The sequence below is a fragment of the Puma concolor genome, unplaced genomic scaffold (genome assembly GCF_028749965.1).
Source record: "Puma concolor isolate L17-30 unplaced genomic scaffold, mPumCon1.1.hap2 unalloc_scaffold_27, whole genome shotgun sequence".
Classification (NCBI taxonomy): Eukaryota; Metazoa; Chordata; class Mammalia; order Carnivora; family Felidae; genus Puma; species Puma concolor.
The window spans coordinates 143,973-164,642 of NW_028240233.1; the positions used below are offsets into that span (position 1 = coordinate 143,973).

General features: G+C 48.9%; 3 protein-coding genes and 1 pseudogene across 3 annotated transcripts in view; all 4 read left to right on the plus strand.

The window, feature by feature from the left end:
- Positions 1-10,014, plus strand: part of LOC147571439 (pleckstrin homology domain-containing family M member 1-like) — a 57,001-nt pseudogene extending 46,987 nt beyond the window's left edge.
- The window catches only part of LOC147571440 (leucine-rich repeat-containing protein 37A2-like), a 62,452-nt gene that overhangs the window by 6,493 nt on the left and 35,289 nt on the right, over positions 1-20,670 (plus strand). The window lies entirely within an intron of this gene.
- On the plus strand, positions 13,857-16,932 carry LOC147571441 (uncharacterized). The gene is made up of 2 exons (XM_086696402.1): positions 13,857-15,530; positions 16,094-16,932. The coding sequence occupies exons 1-2, from the start codon at positions 13,931-13,933 to the stop codon at positions 16,915-16,917; spliced, it is 2,424 nt and encodes an 807-aa protein (XP_086552528.1). The 5' UTR covers positions 13,857-13,930; the 3' UTR covers positions 16,918-16,932.
- LOC147571442 (leucine-rich repeat-containing protein 37A2-like) lies at positions 16,980-19,545 on the plus strand. Its single transcript, XM_086696401.1, has 3 exons — positions 16,980-18,286; positions 18,810-19,174; positions 19,402-19,545. The coding sequence occupies exons 1-2, from the start codon at positions 17,334-17,336 to the stop codon at positions 18,820-18,822; spliced, it is 966 nt and encodes a 321-aa protein (XP_086552527.1). The 5' UTR covers positions 16,980-17,333; the 3' UTR covers positions 18,823-19,174; positions 19,402-19,545.

The window sequence follows — 20,670 nt, forward strand, 5'->3', positions numbered from 1 at the left end:
TATTCATGGTAAAATATTAGAAACCGGGCCAAAACATGTGGCCTCAAGTGCCACTTAACAAAGTTTACAGTTCAGTGATGCTGTCGATTTAAATCAGTTACACGTTGGCATCAGAAAGTTTGTCTTTCCTGACCGAAGCACTGTCGATGACTCCTGTCTCACTCATTTCCTCTCTCTTCCTTGGATAGGCAGGTCCACGAGATCCAGTCTCACGTGGGACGCCTGGAGACCGCGGACACGCAGTCTCTGCACTGTGAGTAATTAACTATGGAGAGCAGAGTCCTTTCTCCCGATGACACGATGCTAATGGGCTGGGTTTCCTGACCGCCTTGCTGCCTCAGGGGCTTAATGATTCCATGCCGAAGGAGTTCTGTTGTTAGGGGTGGACAGAAAAACCCTCTGGCAAAGCCTCTGACTTCTCTCATTGCGCCCCGTGGAATCCCACAGGCCTTATCCCCCATTACCCCTCAACTCACCCTGACAGGGCCCTGTGGGAATGGACCTCCTCTCCTCTGTCTTAATCTAATTACCGAGCCCTGGGAGGAATGTACTCCGTACAAACTCAGAGATGTTTAACTGGAATTGGTCATTTCTTCTGAGCTGAGAACGGTGGCTTTTTAGGAGGATTATTCAGAAACGAATAGCAACATTAATTAGTGTAGTTCCCACACTGTGGTTTCATTTGAGAAGAGTGCTGCTTTCTGTTTTACAGTTTTCTGTTGGCCAGAAAAGGTCCTTTCTCTGAGCTGGCCACAACAGATGCCACTGGTTGCCCACACGTTGCTGAAGCCACCCGTTCACCTCCCCACCTGGCTGTCCTCATGCCCTTTTCTGTTTGCTCATGCCTCCTTTTCGGAGCATCGAAAGCATCTCTTTTCTGGGTTCTGTGCCCCACCCTGTTCTAATCTAGAGTGCATATGTTAGCTGCTGCAGGTTGGCCTAGGAGGGTCACATTGCTTCTTTACTGTCGTGTCTTTATTGGGCAAGAAGCAATCTGGGTACCTTTTTTTTTGGTTAATGTTTGTTTGTTTGTTTGTTTGTTTGTTTGTTTATTTATTTATTTATTTGAGAGAGAGAGAGAGCACACAAGCAGGGGAGGGGCAGAGAGAGAGGGGGAGAGAGAGAGAGAGAGAGAATCCCAAACAGGCTCTGAGCTGTCAGAGACCCTGGTGTGGGGCTCGATCCCACGAACCGTGAGACCGCAACCTGTGCTGCAATCAGCAGTCGGGCACAGTCGGATGCTTAACCGACTGAGCCACCCAGACGCCCCCCTGGGTGCCCTTTTTGTACGCGGTTTAGTTCCTATCCATCTGCTTTGTTTGCCTTCCCAGCAGTCTCACTGTCACATGATTAGAAATGGAAAAGAGGCCATGTTGACTGTTTATCAAGAGGGATAAGGAAAATGACTGTATTTATCATATCTTTACCTCTGTGGATTCTTTCCTGGGCCTTTCCTAGTGATATTCAGTCTATTTTGGGGATTCCAGCATCAGCCTGCCCGTCCTTATGGAAAGCCTCAAGGGAGCTCTTCCCTGTGTTTCACACACTAATCTTCCCCTTTGTGCTTTTTTTTCTTTTAACCTCATTACTGTAGGGAATTCAATTGGCAGCCTTCTTACTAGATATTTCTAACTCGTATCTGAGAATAATCTCAAAGGAAAAGAGACCTCATTCTGTTTCAGAAGATACTGCATTTTGCTTAAAATATTTTATTTGGACAACCCAAATATTCATTGTATTTTCTAAAGGCAGGAAATATATTTCTACAGACTTATCTGTAGCTTTTTAAACAATTGGCATTGCTATGACATTAACAGCTACATGTATATATGCGTGTGTGTGTTTAGAGCGACATTTACAGAATCCGTATCACTTGAATTTTTTTCCATTATTCAGTACGATATGCGTTTTTCTCCTTTTCGAATGGGTTTCTTTGAATTTATTGGATATGGAAAAAGACATGTTTATTGTATCATTCTAATTTAAGCTGTCTCTTTTCCAGCAATTACTCTTTTTTTCTCTTTTGTGCAGTAGTAGAAAACGAAATCCAAGCAAGCATTGACCAGATATTCAGCCATCTAGAACGTCTGGAGATTCTGTCCAGCAAGGAGCCCCCGAACAAAAGACAGAATGCCAAACTGTGAGTGTTGTGACGCCTCTTGTCCAGGGGAGGCTGTCAGATATTCTGAAAATCCATTTACACATTGAAAAACTGAGACTCTGTGAAGATGGAGTCCCTCTAAAGGGCACGGTTTCGTTTCAATGATATTTCCTGAAAATAAAAAGCCTGTGAGGTTAGGGGCTCAGAAGCCTGTGTCTCCTTACATTGGGTCATTTTGAAATTTTGCCTCCAATACCGTTTTTCTGGCCAGACCCGTGGCCTTACTTGAAGCCTCCAGCAGCCAGGGAGGTGTGCACTGCCCTCTGGTTCCTGCTGCATTCTTGGATTGAGATGAAATCTTGCCCTTAATCACTTCAGTCAGCCGATTTATAATGAAATAACTGATCTAACATTTGATACTCCGCCATGAAATTCAAATGAAAACCCTCACCACCTCCAGCCCAGCCCCTGCTCCCAAAAGTTCTTATGAAACTTTGTTGTTGCTTTACTCGAAAGGTGCCCTTGGGCTCCTTCTTGAAAAGCGATATAATCCATGGCAGGTCAGGGAGAGGTCGTTGAGCCTGCTTCCTGTCACCTGTTCCCTGTCATGCATCCAGAATCAGAGACCAGCAGATGCTTAAGTAAAGCTGTTGGGATCTCTTGTGCTACAACCGTACTTTAACCACAGGCCGCTTCTTTGTTTTCAACATCAGTGATCAAAATCAGATCATTTTGGTGGGGACAGCATGCAGTGGTGTAGGGAGAAGTAAGGAAGCATCTTTCTTGAATACGAAGGCTGGCCGCTCAGAATGTGCGGCCCTGGGTTTCTGGAATGTAATCTCTGTCTCCATCAATTCCAGTCGTGTTGACCAGTTAAAGTGTGATGTCCAGCACCTGCAGACTTCTCTCAGAAACTTCCAGCATCGGCGATACGCCAGGGAGCAGCAGGAGAGACAGCGAGAGGAACTTCTGTCTCGAACCTTCACCACTAACGTAAGCCAGGCTCCTGGTTGGGGGGCGGGAGGGGGTGGGGGGGCAGTGTCTACAGGCACTCGGCAGCTCGTCGCCACTGAAACTCGGGTCCTGGAGCTTCATCTTTGTAGGGGGTGTCCGCAGCCGATGGACTGGAAGTAACAGTGGGCTTTGTGCCTTGCCACAGACACTAGACCTAGACAGGGAACCTCCTTCTCTAACACGAAAACCCGAAGTGGAAGCAGTTAAAGTGAAGGAGTGGGCAGGGGTGAAAATGACCTGGGTTTGACTGAGAGGTGGAAGTTCCCATGGTGGAAACGGTTTCTGATCAGGTAGAGACAGATGATGAGAACGGAAACCATTTGTCACGAGGGGCAGCATTTCAAAGCTGCCTGCAGGCACTTGCCACCGTGCTGTGTATGTGTGTGGTTCCCGTGTCAGATGCCTTAAAATGTTTTTGCCCCAAATCTGAGCAGCAATTTGGAGGAATTTGTTAACAGGTCTTTTGTTTTGGATGGATTGCTTGACTTGAGCCTGTTCGAAAGTGGCCTGGTTGGTGTGCATGTTTGGTTTTTGGGAGACCCTTGCCCCTGCCCCTCGGTCTTAATAGGATCCATTCCTGCACATGGCTGTTGATGGCTAGAGGACACACTGGCCTTTTTCAGGTCCCTTATAATGTATTTCCACCAAGTGAGGTGGGTTTTGGGTTGTTTTGTTTTAACAGAGAGGTTCATTTTCTAAAGAGGTCTTAGCTCTCTAAGCCTGCCCTCAGAATTCAAATCAGCCCACGTTTCACAGATGCTTAAGTCTCTCTGCTGTGTCCACACTTGCGGCAAATTTCCCCGAGTGTTTCAGAATGTGCCTGTGTAGTTTCTGCTTCTCTAGAGTAAGCAGTCAAGTAACACTGATTAACAATTCAGAAGTGTGATGAGGACGTGTTGGAGGCATAGTGGTAGGCGCAGCTGTCTGTCTTCCTTCCTTCCTTCCTTCCTTCCTTCCTTCCTTCCTTCCTTCCTTCCTTTCGGTAGTTTCAAGTTTTCATAGCTGCCTTTCAAAAGTGTAATGAACTCTACAACATGCCAAAAGGTGTGTGGGCTTTTGATCACTATGGCATTGGGTACTCAGACCTCTTTTAGGTCAGGGATGGTCGCTCAGAATTCTTTTGTTTGCATATCAGCTCGGTGCGGTGCTCTGCACGCAGTGCCCCTTAATCAAAGTTGACTTTGCCAAATGAACTTCTTGCCGGTCACTCTGTGAGCTGGAACTATGGTATGTTTTTCTGAGTGATAATGCCCAATTAGGTCTACCCTTTCAGGCGGAAGGGTAAGAACGATTTGTATACAGAAGGCACTCAATAAACGCTTGTCGAATGAAGAGAAGCCTCTCTTTGATTCGTTCAAACACTGGAGTCTTGTGACCCACTGAGCATTAGCTGTATGCAGAACATTGTTGAAGATGCTTGTGAAAGTAAAGCTTGTGAAAAAGTGAAAAGCTGTGGTCCCCGCCTGCTTCTCGAAACGCTCCCGTGTTAGCAGGGGCACTGAGAGCAGGTGCATGAAAAGTGATTCTGAACGTATGCAGCAAGGAAGAGGTGGTTGAACCTCTTCGTGGTGATTGAAAGAGGGGAGAATGACCGGGCATGGCAGAAGAATGTGCGATTGTCGGGAGGCGGGAAAGAAGGGAACTATGGCCAGTCCTGACTGCCTTCTGTATCCAGTCCGCTTCTGGTGTAAACTTAGAGCCCTGAGGCCAGTCTCAGTGTTTCTTCCCACAGGATGGTTAAGAGGGCCGGCTCTGCACTCAGTAGTGAGATACAGGCCCCGCTGGACTGAACAGCTCTGTGTGATCTTAGACCTCTCTGAGCTTCAGTTTCTTCACCTCTAAAATGGGGATAGTACAGTAACTGTGTTATAACGTTAGGATAAGGATTAAGTGAGCTTAGGGTAATGGGCATCAGGGTGGAAAGTACTTGATCGGTGTCAGTTTTTTTCTTCCTTCATTTCTTTACAGCCCTTTCTGGACCGCTGAGGAGAATTGTCCCATCCCGACTACCCATTAGGCCTTCGTCTCCTTTGTCCTTAGTCAGACTCCGTCTAAGTGCAGCGACAGCTGTAGATAAAACAGCTGCAGAACAAAAGCAAACCTGTAATACTGTGTTAAGGGAAAGCCAAGGAAAGGAACATTTGGAACAAGCTAAGTTAATAGGGGAGTAGTCAGAGAAAGCCTTCAGGAGAAGCCCAGCAAGACCTTGCAGGACTGATGTTCCTTCTTAAGTGGTGGTCATGGTGGAGAGGCAGGAATTCACAGGCCGTGTGCATCTGGCTGTCTCTCTGGCTTGGCCTTGGCCGACAGGCGGAGCAGTCAGACCCGCTGGGACCCCAGGAGCTGACCAGGCGGCAGAGCTAATCCTGTGCCTGCGTCTCTTTCACAGGACTCCGACACGACCATCCCAATGGATAGCTCGCTGCATTTCAACTCCTCCCTCCAGAAAATTCACCATGGCATGGACGACCTCACCGGAGGCGGGCACAGTATGCTGGACGGACTGAGGGCCCAGAGACTGACCTTGAAGGTGGGGGCTTTTCTGGGGGACAGGGAGGAGGCCCTTCGTTCTGGCCTCATCCACCAGTTGGGTACCCGCGTTGACGTCTTGGTTACGTATCCTCGCGTTTTGTTACTTTGGTGGTGAGACAGAGCCCTGAGTCTGGGGTCCTTTCTTTTGGAGCTGAAGTATGAGGAGTCCACAAGTGACCACCTTCCCTTCGCCCGCAGCTGCTACTTGTGCTTGCGACGAACCATAATTTGGCATCACTTGGTATCTGGGTCTTTTTCCGTTTACTGAACTTACCATGAAAGTGGCTGCTACGATAGGCACCACTGAGACCAAGAAATCCCACAACTGCCGAAATTACAGAATGCACGATTCTGAGAAGGCACACGTGGCCACACGTGGCCCCTCGCCCTCACGTGGTTTCCCGGAGAGCCCCTCCTGCCGACCACCTGATAGCCGAGACCTTTTGTGCTCTTTAAAAAAATTTTTTTTTTTCAACGTTTATTTATTTTTGGGACAGAGAGAGACAGAGCATGAACGGGGGAGGGGCAGAGAGAGAGGGAGACACAGAATCGGAAACAGGCTCCAGGCTCCGAGCCATCAGCCCAGAGCCTGACGCGGGGCTCGAACTCACGGACCGCGAGATCGTGACCTGGCTGAAGTCGGACGCTTAACCGACTGCGCCACCCAGGCGCCCCTACACCTCCTGGTTTCTAACGGTCTGGACTTAGGACAGGGCATGGCTGGGATGGGTCACCTCTGCTCCATGATGCTAGAGCCTCAGCCGGAAGATTCCACGGCCGGGGAGGAGAATCATCTGGAGATTCACTCCCATGTCTGGTGCTTGATGTCCGCTGCGCTCCTTAGCTGGGGCTGTCCACTGGAACGTCTACACAAGGCTTCCTCGCAGCCTCATGTTCCAAGAGTGAGTGGCCCGAGAGAGAGAGCCAGGTGGGAGCTGCATCCTTTCTGTGGCCAAGCCTTGGAAGTCACAGGACATCTTTCTGCAGTCTCAAGCCTCCCCCCCACTCCCCCACAGTGTGTCATCCATCAGCCACAGTGTGACGAAAGAGCAGGTGGGGTGGGATAAACCCATGGGTGTGGCCATCTGAGGGAAGCACAGTCGGCCACACTCCCCTTGAACAACGCGCCCATCTAGCTCACAACAGTAAAATACTCAAACTCTGTCGCCATAGGTACCAGGTAGCATCTACTCGCTGGGGGAAGCAATGGCACCGAATCCCTGGATGAGTCAGATTTGACCAGGTGCAGCTTGGGAGGAAGGTCTCCGAGGGAACAGTGTGAGCAAAGGGGTGTGCCCTAGTGGGGGCAGGGCTCGGGCTTGGGCTTGAAGGCCAGGTACGGGGTATCTGAAAGCAGGTTCATTACTCTCTGCCCTGCTCCGTTCCCCACCCCTCTGCACAGGAGAACGTCCCTCTGTGTGCTCAGACGCCCCTGAGCTCGGGGGCAGGATGGCCCTGAGCAGCAGAGGCTGGCAGGATGGGGGCCGCCCCGGCATCTTGCCTGTCTCAGACCCTGTGCGGCAGCCTGGGAAAGTCCTGGGCTTGTCTCTGGGCGCGGGGGTGGGGACGGGGGACGGGTACCCTGTGCCACGGCAGGTCAGTTCAGTGGGCTGACACTTGGGGCTGAGATGAAAACGTCGGGTTCCAAAGCCCAGAACAGAGGGAAAGTGGAGCTGGAAGGGGTCCCTAGGGACCACCACGGCTGACCTCAGGGAAAGTGACTTGCCAGGGATCATTCAGCCAGTCGGTAATGGTCGGTCTGGAATCAGAGTGGAGGTCACCTACTCCCGGGCCAGTGTCCCGCCATTCCTGCTGCCTGTGGGCCACCTCCCCGGGCCATCTTGGCCTGGTGCTAGTTTGTGGCCCTCAGCCCAACTACAATCCCCTGGCCTGGCACTGTCCCATATTCTCGCCAGGCACAGCTAACTGGGGTGGCAGGAGCCATACCAAAGGCTTTTCGGATTTGAGGGCCTCTCCCGAGCCCCTCAGATACTGACGTGAACTGGCACACACATTGCCGGCTTGTGATGTCCCGTAGGGGACGCAGACGGCGGTGGACAGAGCCCATGACCACGGCTGGAATGGTGGGTTCCAGAGCGAAGCCTGGCGGTGGGTGTCATTCTCCCCGTTACCCACTGAACTATATCTCATCCATCCAGAGTCAGTTTCTATGGCAACAGCAGAGTCCTTACCCATCATTTTCATCTGTAAAGATCCACCCCAGCTGCCTGAGGCCGGGCTCCTTGCCCAGCTGCACACCGGGCCCAGCTCCGCATCCCAGGTGTAATGGTGAATCGGCAGCCTGCCAGCCGGGACCTCCTGGGAGGTGCCTGGTAACCGGCATAGCCCTTGAAAATGACCGCATAATCACTTCTTAACCGGGTTAGGAACTTGCTTCCAGTGGCCCCCTCTTGCTTCTGCGTCAGTCACCTCCCTCTTCTCCTCTGGAGCTTACCATCGAAGACCTCCATTCCCTTCTGCCCAGCCTCCAGAGCAAGATAATGCTAATCGAGGCTGCTCCGAAGCCAGCCGCTAACCTGCTAACCCCGGGGAGAGGGGAGCCTCCAGTCTTTGCCCCCCGGGTACGCTCAGGGATGAAACCCCGCCTCCGTGGCCCCAGGGCCAGAGAGCACTCTGTGTGTGGTCCACGCACCCCACCCGCCAGCCCTGTTGTCAGCCTTGGCGGGGGCGCTTCCCCCTCTAACCACCACCACCTTGACAACCCAGTTCCAAGCCCACGCCCGCCAGGAAGTCTTCCTTTCTACACCGCTTTCCTCTGCATCCTCTCTGCATGCCTGTATTTGGTTTCTGCAACATAGCTCGGGGCGCCTGGGTGGTTCAGTCCGTTGAGCGTCCGACTTCGGCTCAGGTCATGATCTCACGGTCTGTGAGTTCGAGCCCCGCGTGGGGCTCTGTGCCGGCCGCTCAGAGCCTGGAGCCTGTTTCGGATTCTGTGTCTCCCTCTCTCTCTGCCCCTCCCCTGCTCATGCTCGCTCGCTCTCTCTCTCTCTCTCTCTCTCTCTCTCTCTCTCTCTCTGTCAAAAATAAATAAACATAAAAAAAAAATAAAATCCTAACAGCTTCAGGATCTTTCTGACCTTGAAGAAAGGGCAAATGAAGATACTGTGCCACCACTTCAGAAGCAGAGCCTGAAATTCTTCTGTGCTTTAGAGGTGGTGTTGCCATCCTATGAGTGCCGGAGTCCCGGAGCTGGCATGGCCGAGGAGCCTTTGGATAACCTGGAGGAAGGCCCGTTTACGGTGGGGGTGGGGGTGGAGGGGAGGCAGAATCCCTCTTTCTCTCTAAAAACTCATCTTTTCAGATTCATCATCCAGCCCTCCCCCTTGCTAAGCTCCTAAAGCCCTAGGCAGAGTTTTTCTGGCCTACGGTACAGGCTTTTATCTCAGGCAATACCTGAAAGAACCTTTAACTTTAAAATTCTAAAGCTGACTTTCTGCCAAGAAGTTTAGGAGGAGGGAAGTAATGTTTTTCCCATTTTTGGTTAAGAATTCGCCTTGTGCTAAAATAGTCCTTCAAATACATATCTCTTGCAGCCTGCAGTGATCCCAGCAAAGTGATCATCTAAAGACTTAAATAAACTCTTGTGTGAATGTTGAGTCCTTTGCCTCCTATCAAAGGGCTGGAGTGTAAAGAGTCAAATACAGATGCCTAGAAAAGGTATTCCCATTGGTACTGTGTTTTCTCCCAGTGCCTACAGCACTTAGGCTTAGGGTTTTCCGGGAGGGGCAGGGCTGTTAGCAAGGCTAAGGGAGTAAGGCTCCCTTGGGTGATGCCCAGGAAGAGACCAGGCGGTCATGTGCACTACCACCGAACCTTTCTCCCCATGTGACTCCAGCCCTTGATGCACAGGAGAGTAGGGTCTGCAGTAGGGTCTGAAACTAGAGTTTCCGCCTGTCCATTTGAAATCTACGAGCGATGTGAGATCTGTGCCACTTTCTTGGCTTGAGTCTCCCTTTTGGTACTTCCAAAACTTCTGGAGTAGATCAGGGCAGTCAAAATGTGCCCTGCCAGGATATACCTACAGCAGAGTCATTCAGCCTTGTGTTGTGCCTGCCCTTACTTGCTAAGATAATGAACGACGAATCATGGATGTATTTTCACCTTTACACATATAACCCCCAAATCAGTTATCATTCAGATAGGCATGTTAAATCCATTTGTTTTGGTTGGATGCAGGGCCATTATCATTTCTTATGAAAAGGCGGACAGTCCAGAAGCTTGCTATTCAGAAGGCTGTGTCAGATGCATTCCAGAAACTGTTGATTGTGATTTTAGGTAAGACTTACTTGATTGTCCTTGCAGTATATCAGTTTCAACGAGCAAATAAACTCATTTTGAAAAGTTAATTGGATGAAAACACTTCATATTCTTTTATTCACCAAATGCTTTCAAAGCAGTAGTCTCAAACTTGTTCTTTGTGGCATTTGTGAGAAAAATGACCACAAATATTTTTGTCCCCAGTATATAGATATACAGTGATTTACCTCTGTCCACACAGAAAGTGTTTGACCCAGTCTTCTTTCTTGATTGTTTGCTCATAACACAGAATGCTATTGTGAGTATAAGCTTTGGGGGCACGTGTGTGGCTCAATCAGTTAAGCGTCCAATTGTTGATTTCAGCTCAGGTCGTGATCTCACGATTTGTGAGATTGAGCCCCATGTTGGGCTCTGTGCTGACAGCGTGGAGCTTGCTTGGGATTCTTTCCCTACCTCTCTCTCTGCCTCTCCCTGACTCTCACATGCCATGTGCTCTCTCTCTCAAAACAAAAAAAAACAAAAAAAACAAAACAAAAAAAAAACCTTTGAAGCTATGGACGTCTGGTGTTGAATCTTAGCTCTGTCTCCTAGATTTCTTATGCAATTTTAGGTTTTATAGTCAGATTTGAAGTATTTAATCTCTCTACGCTGCAATTTCTCTATCTGCCAAGTAAAGGTAGTAATTCAACTTACCTCATGGGGGATGAATTGTAAGAGCAAATGAGATGATGGAAAAGTTTAAAACTATCCCTGAAACATGGTAAGCAGAGAAAATATGTTAACTTGTTATCATCGTCTTCCTGTTGGAGAATTTATTAGATTATGTTTTTGGAATCCATTCAGCTTCAGTTTTTGTTTTTGGCACTGACCTATTGGGTGAATATGATTCTTATATTAGGGTCAGCTATATTTTTGTGAACCTTGAAAGTGGTCAGGCTATTGAATAGCATCGATTGTGTTCTCTATTGCGTTCTACAATGGTGTGAATGTTACAGGCTGTGCTCCAAGGGAACTTTATAATTAGTAATGAGTCCCCAGACAATCGCCCCCCCCCCCCACCCCGCCCTCGCCGCTTCACAGTCTTGCAGGCTTAGAGACTAAGAAAGCCTAGCTAAGTTTCAGAGGCCTTATTTGCCCATAAGAGTTGACCCTGGATTGGTCTCAGGCTTCCAGCCTGGACAGCTCTTGCAGTGAAAGTTGACTTCCCTGGTCATCAGGTAGAATCTCCATTAGCTGTCAATTCTGAGTAACAACCTTTAAGAACCAAACTAAACCTTTGGGTTGCTGACCTCTCCCTAACATGCTCTGGTATCCCTTGTACACGATCAAAATGTTGTAGCTGTACTTTGCCTTAAGGGGAATTGTATTGTCTATAAGGGACATGGGCCAGTTTCTGCCAATAAACTGTCCAAGCGCATTCTCTCCCTCCCCCTCCCCCTCCCCCTCCCCCTCTCCCTCTCTCCAAAGCATTGTTCATTGTATCTGGTGGGATTTTGTTTCCGGGGAGTAGACACTGGCCTTGTTTCTAATATGAAGTATCAGCTATAGTCCATGGTCTCTATTCCAGAACTCACACTGACCTCTACCTAATGCCTTACTGTCTAGTCATCTGATTTTGAACATTGTTGTTTCCATAGTTTTAACTTCCTGTGTCATTATTCCTTAGTTCCTATCTCTTAAGATGATAGCGTTTTTGAACCACACAGTCGTTAACTTCATATGTATTTTTTCACACATAGGTATGATTAAAAACTGAAGTGTGAGATGAGAAAACTTCTAGGAAAATGCTTTTATTTTCTGCTTTTATAAATAAAAAGAATGTCTAGTTATTGGGTGCTATCATTGGATACAGCTAGTTTTAGAACAAGGAAAATTCTGAATTGATCTTGTTAACTTTATTGATTTTTTAAATGTTTATTTTTGAGAGAGTAAGCAGGGGAGAGGCAGAGAGAGGGGGACAGAGGATCTGAAGTGTGCTCTGGTGCTTACAGCAGAGACCCCGGTATGGGGCTTGAACTCATGAAGCATGGGATCATGACCTAAGCTGAAGTCAGACGCTTAACTGACTGAGCCATCCAGGCGCCCTCTTTTTTTTTTTTTTTTTTTCCAATCCTTATTCACTTTATTTCAGAAAGTGGTAAAATAGCTGTGGAATACAGACCCTGTGAAGAGATCACAGATGCCAGTACTGAAGACGAGCTACAGGATTTAATTCAAGTATGTGGAGATTAAAGTTCAGGGGTGACATAGCCACTGTAGCCATAATGTAAAGCAACCAGCAGAATTTGGAAGACTTTGGCATTAGCTCTATCATCCTTTGGGAAATGTGAAACTCAGAAACTGCTTTTGACTGCAGGGGATTTCTGGGGCTTTTCCTCAAGTCCTGACCCTTGGCTCTGACCCCTTATTTGAAGTTTGGAGAGCAAATTTCATCAGAGCACTCCCACAGTTGTGGACATAGGAGAGGACACAAGCCTTTTAGAGCTCCCCTCAAACAGAATCTCAAGGATTTGGGAACAGAGTAACTATGGCCTTAAATGTGATTATACTACAGCGTTTGAAACCATTATGCCATTCAAATAGGATGTGTCACCCAGATGTAGGCATCTCATATATATCTTGCATGAATATCTTGCTGAAGAACTTTTCTGTAAATCACTCACATGGATGCCCTGAATTAGGGATTAAGTTGCCAAAATAATTTCTAAAAGAAAATACTAATGTGCCACATACAGAATGTTAAAAAAAAAAAAAAAAAAAAAAAAAAGCAAAAATGTGTTTCATGTCATTGAGAGCTTAATTTGGGGCTAGATTTGTGAATTTTTTTTTTTTTAGATTTTTTTTTTAATGTTTATTTATTTTTGAGAGTGAGAAAGAGCGTGAGCTGGGGAGGGGCAGAGAGAGAGGGAGACGCAGAATCTGAAGCAGGCTCCAGGCTCGGAGCTGTCAGCACAGAGCCCGATGCGGGGCTCCAACCCATGAACCACGAGATTATGACCCTCTCTGCCACTCCTCCACTCGCACTCTATGTCTCTGTCTCTTGCTCTCTCCAAAATAAACATTTAAAAAAAATTTTTTAAAACAACAATAAGCATTTATTCCTCAAAAAACATCTTTTTTAATGTTTATTTTGAAGAGAGAACAAGAGAGAGAGAGTACAAGCAGGGGAGGGGCAGAGAGGGAGACATAGGATCTGAAGCAGGCTCCAGGCTCTGAGCTGTCAGCACAGAGCCCAATGCGGGGCCGAAGCCATGAATGGTGAGACCATGACCTGAGCCAAAGTCAGACGCTCAACCAACTGAGCCACCCAGGCGCCCCATTCCTCCAAAGGGACGGGGGGAGTGGTGGCCTTTGCAGGGTGGAGGGAGGCCTGGGCCCCAAGTGATTCTGGGAAAAGGGCCCGCTCTGGTGGTGCAGAGCCCATCTCCAGGGAGCTAATAAAGGTGGCGTAAATAAAGATATCAATAAATAAAGGGTGGGACGTAGGCGGGGGAGGGGCGCGCACTTGCTAACAGTGCACGCGCGCATCAGGGGGCTGCCATAATGGTTTGGCTCCCGCTCAGTTCCCAGCGCCAGTACCCCACTCGCCTGGGTCGCTGCGCCCCGGAGCCTCCGCAAGTCATGTCCCGGCTGCGCCTGTTGGCCCCACTGCTTGTCCTTATGTGGCAACCGTTGTGGCTGCTGGTCCAGGCAGCTCAGCCTCCAGAGTGGGCCCTGGACCCTGCCCAGCTGACCTCCGACCCCCTGGAGGCGGCTGAGCCCTGGTCGTCGCGCTCCTCTGATCCCCCACCCGAATCGCCCCAGGCACTTACACCCCAGCTGGGCTGGGGGGCTTTAATTACCTGGGGTCCTCTGCTCCAGCCCAGATGTTGGCCCCGCCTAAGGATTTGAAGGAGACTTTGGTTCCATTCGTGAACACACATTCCGTTGGAGGACTACCCCCATTCAGATGAGGATCTGAATGACCAGCTAACCCAGCATCAAAGGCTCCCAGAGGTGGTTCCAATGCCAGGTTGGGATTATTTAATGTTTCCCAGGGTTACAGGTAAGCCTTTAGATGTGGAACTTACCACAACTCCAGGGCCTGAGAAAGGTGTTGCACCTTCTATAGCCCAGCAAGAGGCCCCACCTCAGCCTCTTGAACATACTGAGGAAGCAGAACTTTCTCTAACCCAGCAAGAGACCTCGGGTAAGCCTCCAGAGGAGGTTGAGCCTTCAAGTGAGCGGGAGACCCCAGGTCAGCATTCCGAGCCTCCTGGGGTGATTGATCCTTCTCTAAGGCAGCAGGAGACCCCAGCTCAGCCTTCAGTGCCTCGTGAGGAAGCTAAGCCTTCTCTAAGCAAACAGGAACCCCCAGCTCAGCTTCCAGACCCTTTTGGAGAAGCTGAACTTTCTCCAACCCAGGAGGAGGTCTCAGCTCAGCTTGCAGAGCTCCTTAATGAGGCAGAATCTTCAACCCAGCAGGAGACTCCAGCTCAGTCTCCAGGGGAGATAGAATCTTCTGCAACCCTGCAAGAGCAACCAGCTCAGCCTCCAGAGCGGCCTTCCAGGGAGGTGGAACCTTCTCCAACCCAGCAGGAGCACCCAGCTCAACCTCTATGGCATCATAAGATGACAGTTTCACCTCCAGGTCACTACCGTGATCAACATTTAAACCTGCCCAATGTCAGTTTGAAACCTCCAGATGTGCAGCTTACCATGACTGCAGAACCCACTACAGAGGTGGGACCTTCTCCAGTTCAGCACGAGACTAGAGCTCAGCCCTCAGTGCCTCTTAATGTGGAACCTTTTGAAACCCAGCATGAAGCCCCAACTCTGCCTCCACAGTCCCCTGAGGTTGAATCTTTGCCAGTTCAACAGGAGACTCCAACGCAATCTCCAGAATCTACCACACAGGAGAAACTTCCAACACAGCAGGAGACCCCAGTTCAGTATCCAGAATATCCTGGCGAAGTTGAACCTTCTCCAACCCAGCAGGAGGTCCCACATCAGCATCCAGCGCCCCCTGAAAATGTTGAATCTTCTCCAGTCCAGCACGAAGTCTCAACTCCACCCGAAGATTTTCCTGAGGAAATTGAACTTTCTCCAAGCCAGCAGGAGAGCTCAGCTCTGCCTCAAGTGCCTGTTGCAAGTAGAGAACCTTCTCCAATCCAGCAAGAGGTCCCAGCTCAGCAACCAAAGCCCAATGAGGGGGTCGAGTCTTTTCCAGTTCAGTATGAGCATCCAGCTCAGCCTCCAGGGTCCTCTACAGATGTTGTAGCTCAGTCTCCAGTACAGCATGAGGTGACATTCTCACCTCCAGGTCCAGGTGAAGCTCAGCATCCAGTGTTGCCTAATATCACAGTTAAACCTGTGGATCTGAGGATTTTCATAAGTCCCCAGGCAACTAAGGAGGTTGAACATCTTCCAGTGCAGCAGGATGTCCCTGCTCAATCTCCTATTCCCCCTGAGCAAGTTGAATTTTCTCCAGCTCAGTCCAAGCGTCTTTCCCAGTCTCCAGAGTCCCCTGAAGATGAGTCTTCTCCAGGCCAACAAGAGGTCCTAGCTCAGACTCCAGACCCCCGTAAGGCTGTGGAACCTGCTTCAGGCCAACAGGAGGCCCCAGCTCAGTCTGTAGTCCCCCAGCTGGCCCCAGCTGTATCTCCTGAGCCCCCTAAGGAGGTAGAACCTTCTCCCACACCACAGGAGGCCCCAGCTCAGCTTTCAGAGCCTCCTGATAGGTAGAACCATCTCCAGTTCAGCAGGAAGTCCCAGCTCAGCCTTCAGAGCCCCCTAATGAGGCAGAATCTTCTCCAACCCCGCAGGAGGCCCTGGTTCAGTCTCCTGTCCCCCAGCAGGCCCCAGCTGTATCTCCTGAGCCCCCTAAGGAGGTAGAACCTTCTCCCACACTGCAGGAGGCCCCAGCTCAGCCTTCAGAGCCCCCTAATGAGGCAGAGTCTCCAACCCAGCAGGTGGCCCCAGCTCAGTTTCCAGTCCTCCAGGAGTCCCCAGCTATATCCCCTGAGCCCCCTAAGGAGGTGGAACCTTCTCCCACACCTCAGGAGGCCCCAGTTCAGCCTTCAGAGCCCGGTAATGAGGCAGAAACTTTTCCAACTCAGCAGGAAGCCCCAGTTGTATCCCCTGAGCCCCCTAAGGAGGTAGAACCTTCCACACAGCAGGAGGCCCCACCTCAGCCTTCAGAGCCTCCTGAGAAGGTGGAACCATCTCCAGTCCAGCAGGAAACCCTATCTCTACCTCTCGAGCCACTTAAGGAGATAGAACCTTCTCTAACACAACAGGAGGTACAAGCTCAGCCTTCAGAGGCCCCTGAGAAGGTAGAACCATCTCCAATTCTTCAGCAGTCTCCAACTCAACCTCCGGAGCCCTCTAAGGAGGCAGAAACTCCTCCAGCCCAGCAGGAGGCCCCCGTTCAGCCTCCAGAGCCACCCGAGGAGGTTGTAGCACAACCTCCAGTCCGTAATGAGGTGACAGTTCCACCTCTAGGACAAGAGCAAGCTCAGCATCCAAACTTGCCCAATGTTACTATTCAGCCTGCTGACCTGGAGCTTACTGCAACTCCAGAACCTACTGTGGAGGCTGAGCATTCTACAATCATGCAGCAGACTATAGCTCCTCCAGAGGACACTGCGGTGACACCTCCACATCCAGAGCAGGTCCAGGCTCAGCATCCAAATTTGACTGAAGCCAGAGTTCAGCCTTTAGACCCAGAACTGACCATAACTCCAGAACCCACTACAGAGGTTGAAACTTCAACCACGCAAGAGATCCCAGGTCACCCTTCAGGGCCACCTAAGGAGGTTGTGGTTCAGCCTCCACTGTTTCGGGAGGTGACAGTTCCAACTCCAGGTCTGCAAGCTCGTCATCCATTGTCACCTAATGTAACAGTTCAGCCTTTGGACCTAGAGCTTACCATAACTCCAGAACCCACTATGGAGGTTAAAGCTTCTACAGCCCTGAAGAAAACTACAGCTCCTCCAAAGGACCTTGAGTAACATTTGCACATCTAGAGCAGGTTCAGGTTCAGCCTTCAACCTTGAATAAGGCCAAAACTCAACAGACCCCAGACCAGCCTCCAGAGCCGCCTAAGGAACTTGTAGCTCAACCTCCAGTATATCAAGAGGCAGCAGTTCCAACACCAGATCAGGATCAAGCTCAGCGTCTGTGGTTGCCGAATGTAACAGTTCAGCCTTTGGACTTGGTGCTTACCGTAACTACAGAACCCACTACGGATGTTAAACATCCCTCAGCCCTGCAGCAGACTACCGCTCCTCCAGAGGACCTTGAGGTGACATTTCCACATTCAGAGCACATTCAGCATCCAACCTTAACTAAAGTCACAGTTAAACCTTTGGACCCAGGGCTTCCCATAACTCCAGAATCCACTACGGAGACTGAACCTTCTCTAACCATGCAAGAGACCCCAACCCAGCCTCCAGAGCCACCTAAGGAGGTTGTTCCGTATCCATCCCAACAGGAAGTGACAGTTCCTACTCCAAGTAAGGATCAAGGTCAGCAACCAACATTGCCCAGTGTCACAGCTCATCATGTGGACTTGGGGCTTACCATAACTCCAGAACCTACTACAGAGGCTGAACATTCTACACCCATGAAGGAGACTACAGCTCCTCCTCCAAAGGACCGTGAGGTGACACTAGCACATCCAGAGCAGGTTCAGAGTCAGCATCCAAACCTGACTGAAGTCACAGTTCCACCTATGGACCTGGAACTTACTGTAACTGCAGGATCCAGTGTGGAGACTGAACCTTCTCCAACCATGCGAGACACCCCAACTCAGCCTCCAGAGCCACCTAAGGAGGTTGTAGTTCAATATCCATTCGAGCAGGAAGTGACAGTTCCAACTCCAAGTAAGGATCAAGGTCAGCATCCAGCATCACCCATCATCCCATTTCGTCATGTGGAGCTTACTATAACTCCAGAACCTATTACAGAGGCTGAACATTTGACAACCCTGAAGAAGACTACAGCTCCTCCCCCAAAGGACCTTGAGGTGACACTTGCACATCCAGAACAGGTTCAGAGTCAACATCGAAACCTGACTGAAGTCACGGTTCCACCTATGGACCTAGAAATTCCTGTAAGTCAGCAACCAGAGTCATTTGAGACAGGTTTTCCTCCAACAACTCAACATTCTGTGGTGCATTTTGTAAACTATACCTCAGAAAAGGCATACACAACTTTAACTTGGCAACCAGAACAGAATGCCGCCACAGACCTCAAAATATGTGAGCGCTGTACCTGCAAAGATGAGACACTGTCGTGTGTTGGTCTCAGCCTACAGCAGAGGCTCCGCAGAGTGCCCGAGCCGGAGCCCGACACCTACAACGGCACCTTCACCATCTTGTAAGAATCGCCTTTACTTGTTCGTTCTCTGCCTCCTGCTTGACATGGCCGTCTCTTCCTCAATGTCGTCCTGGGCCTTCCTCATCTCCCCAACCACGTTGACTGACTTTCTGTTTTTACCTTTTCTTTGTCAACTATCCCTTATCTTCATTTTCCTTTTTACTACTGTTCGCCCTTCTCCAATCTTTTACTTGTAATTGTCCTTATTCTTTTTCCTTATCCAATTTTTAGCCCCATTATTTCATTCCTTAACCTCTACTCTCCCATTTTTGCTCCATCCTCTATAATAGGATACAACAGAGTAGTGAAGAGTAGAGATTCTGGAACTAGATTGCCTGCGTTTGGGCCGAGGTCTGTCATCTATTAGCTTTGTGACTCAGTTTCCTTTTCTGTGAAATGGAAATTATGATAGCTACCATCTCATGGGATTATTGTGAGATCTAGATGAGGTAATACATATGAAGCACTTGGATCAGTGCCTGGCAAAATATGAGTGTTAGCTGTTATTATTTTGATTCCCCAGACCTCATCTTTGACCCCCGGCCTTCCACATACAGTACTCGGTTTGGGCCCAACCCAAGAGTAAGTACGATGGGCGCCACACTAGGATGAAATCGTCTTCAGAACATGAAATGACAGGTGGGAAGAAAGGAAATGGTCATAAAAAGGGAGGTGGCATGTAATTAAGTACTAAAAGAGGTACCATGGGTGTTGGAATTCAGCAGACTCTGTACTCAGTGGAGTATGGAGGTCAGGGAGAGCTGCATGGATAAGCTAACACTTTAGCTGAGACTTAAAGAGTGGCTCTGATGTGTTAAATAGAGAAAAAAATGGGTATAAGTCTAGGCAAAGGCATGGCTGCAGGAATGATCAGGAATTAAGAATTAGGTTAGGGGTGCCTGGGTGGCTCAGTCGGTTGAGCGTCCGACTTCAGCCCAGGTCACGATCTCACAGTTCGTGAGTTCGAGCCCCACGTCAGGCTCTGGGCTGACGGCTCAGAGCCTGGAGCCTGCTTCCGATTCTGTGTCTCCCTCTCTCTCTGCCCCTCCCCCATTCATGCTCTGTCTCTCTCTGTCTCAAAAATAAATAAACATTAAAAAAAAAAAAAGAATTAGGTTAAGCAGTTAAAGATCCAATTACGAGAAACCTTGACTATCAGCTAGAGAGGTTTGAACGTTACATTCTGAGTTACAGAGGGCCATTGAAAGTTTTCAAGCATGAGATACAGACCATTGAAACGAGGATTATTTTCAGTTCCCCATATAGGGCGATCTGGAGAGGAGAGCTTGATCCAGCGAGACCAGATAGAATGTTCTAACAAAACCTAGGGGTAAAGTAACAAGGGGCCGAATCAGAGTTGCTGAAAAGAGTAGAAAGAAAAGCCTTGAGAGCACTGCAAAGGAGGAAGTGACAAGATAGACTAACTGATGACAGTCGCGGGTGGGGTGTGCACGGGAAAGAGAAAACTCAGATATTACTCTGAAACTTCTGTCCCAGAAAAGGAGAATGATGGAAGTTGAGGCATCTTTTACCAGGGAACATAGGAGCAACCAGAAGGCTTCAGGTTGACTGGAAATGTCCACCAGGCACAGGGGCAGATGGGTATCTGTTTTGAATTTATTCCTGACTCCCCTGAAAAAAATGTGTATATAAACTGACCAGGTAAGCTGTTGTTGAGGGAAGAGGACAAAACTACAGGTAAAGGTTCAAAGTCATACGCAGGGTTAGCGGTTGAAACTGAACCTCAGGCATTTAATAGCTTCTTTTAAACATGTGTAATTCATGGATACATGAGTTATCATGGATACTTTTTTTTGTTTTTAATGTCACAGGTATAGAGGATAAAACGTGAAAATCCCACCCCACCCTCCCTACCACTCATAAGATAACTCCTGTCACCTTTTTGATGTGTGTCCTTCCTTCCCATCTCTTTCCTTTGCATTTTTTCCTAATTTCCTAATGAGGGGATACTTTTTAATTCCTTGCCCAGTGATTTGTTGCTTTTCCCTATGCAATATGTCTAAGAAATCTTTCCATGTTAGTTATTCTAATTTCTAATTTCCCTTATCCTTCTAACACCTAGAGAGGTTTCAGTAGAGGGCTTCTTTACATTTGTTTGCTGATAATGGTAAATTTTTTACCATTTTTTTCGTTGGATTATTATTTTCTCATTGATTTGTGGAAGGAACCATTTTAGGCACATAAGTGATTTGGGGGAAAATAATACTTACCTCCAGAGTAATGAACAGGCGTTATCTACCCAAGGAATGGAACAAATAGGACGTTCAGGTTCTAAGGAGCTGCCTTGTTTGTGCCAGTGGCCCCACGCTAGCTCTTTATTAATTGCACCACCTGGGATGCTGATAGCTGCGGAAAGTAGAAAG

Excerpts from the sequence above, each read along its gene's own strand:
- LOC147571441 (XM_086696402.1), top strand. The coding sequence starts at position 13,931 with ATGCCAGGTTGGGATTATTTAATGTTTCCCAGGGTTACAGGTAAGCCT. Across the intron at positions 15,531-16,093 it reads AGGCCAACAGGAGGCCCCAG|CTCAGCCTTCAGAGCCTCCT; the intron begins CTCAGTCTGTAG and ends AGGAGGCCCCAC.
- LOC147571442 (XM_086696401.1), top strand. The coding sequence starts at position 17,334 with ATGCAAGAGACCCCAACCCAGCCTCCAGAGCCACCTAAGGAGGTTGTT.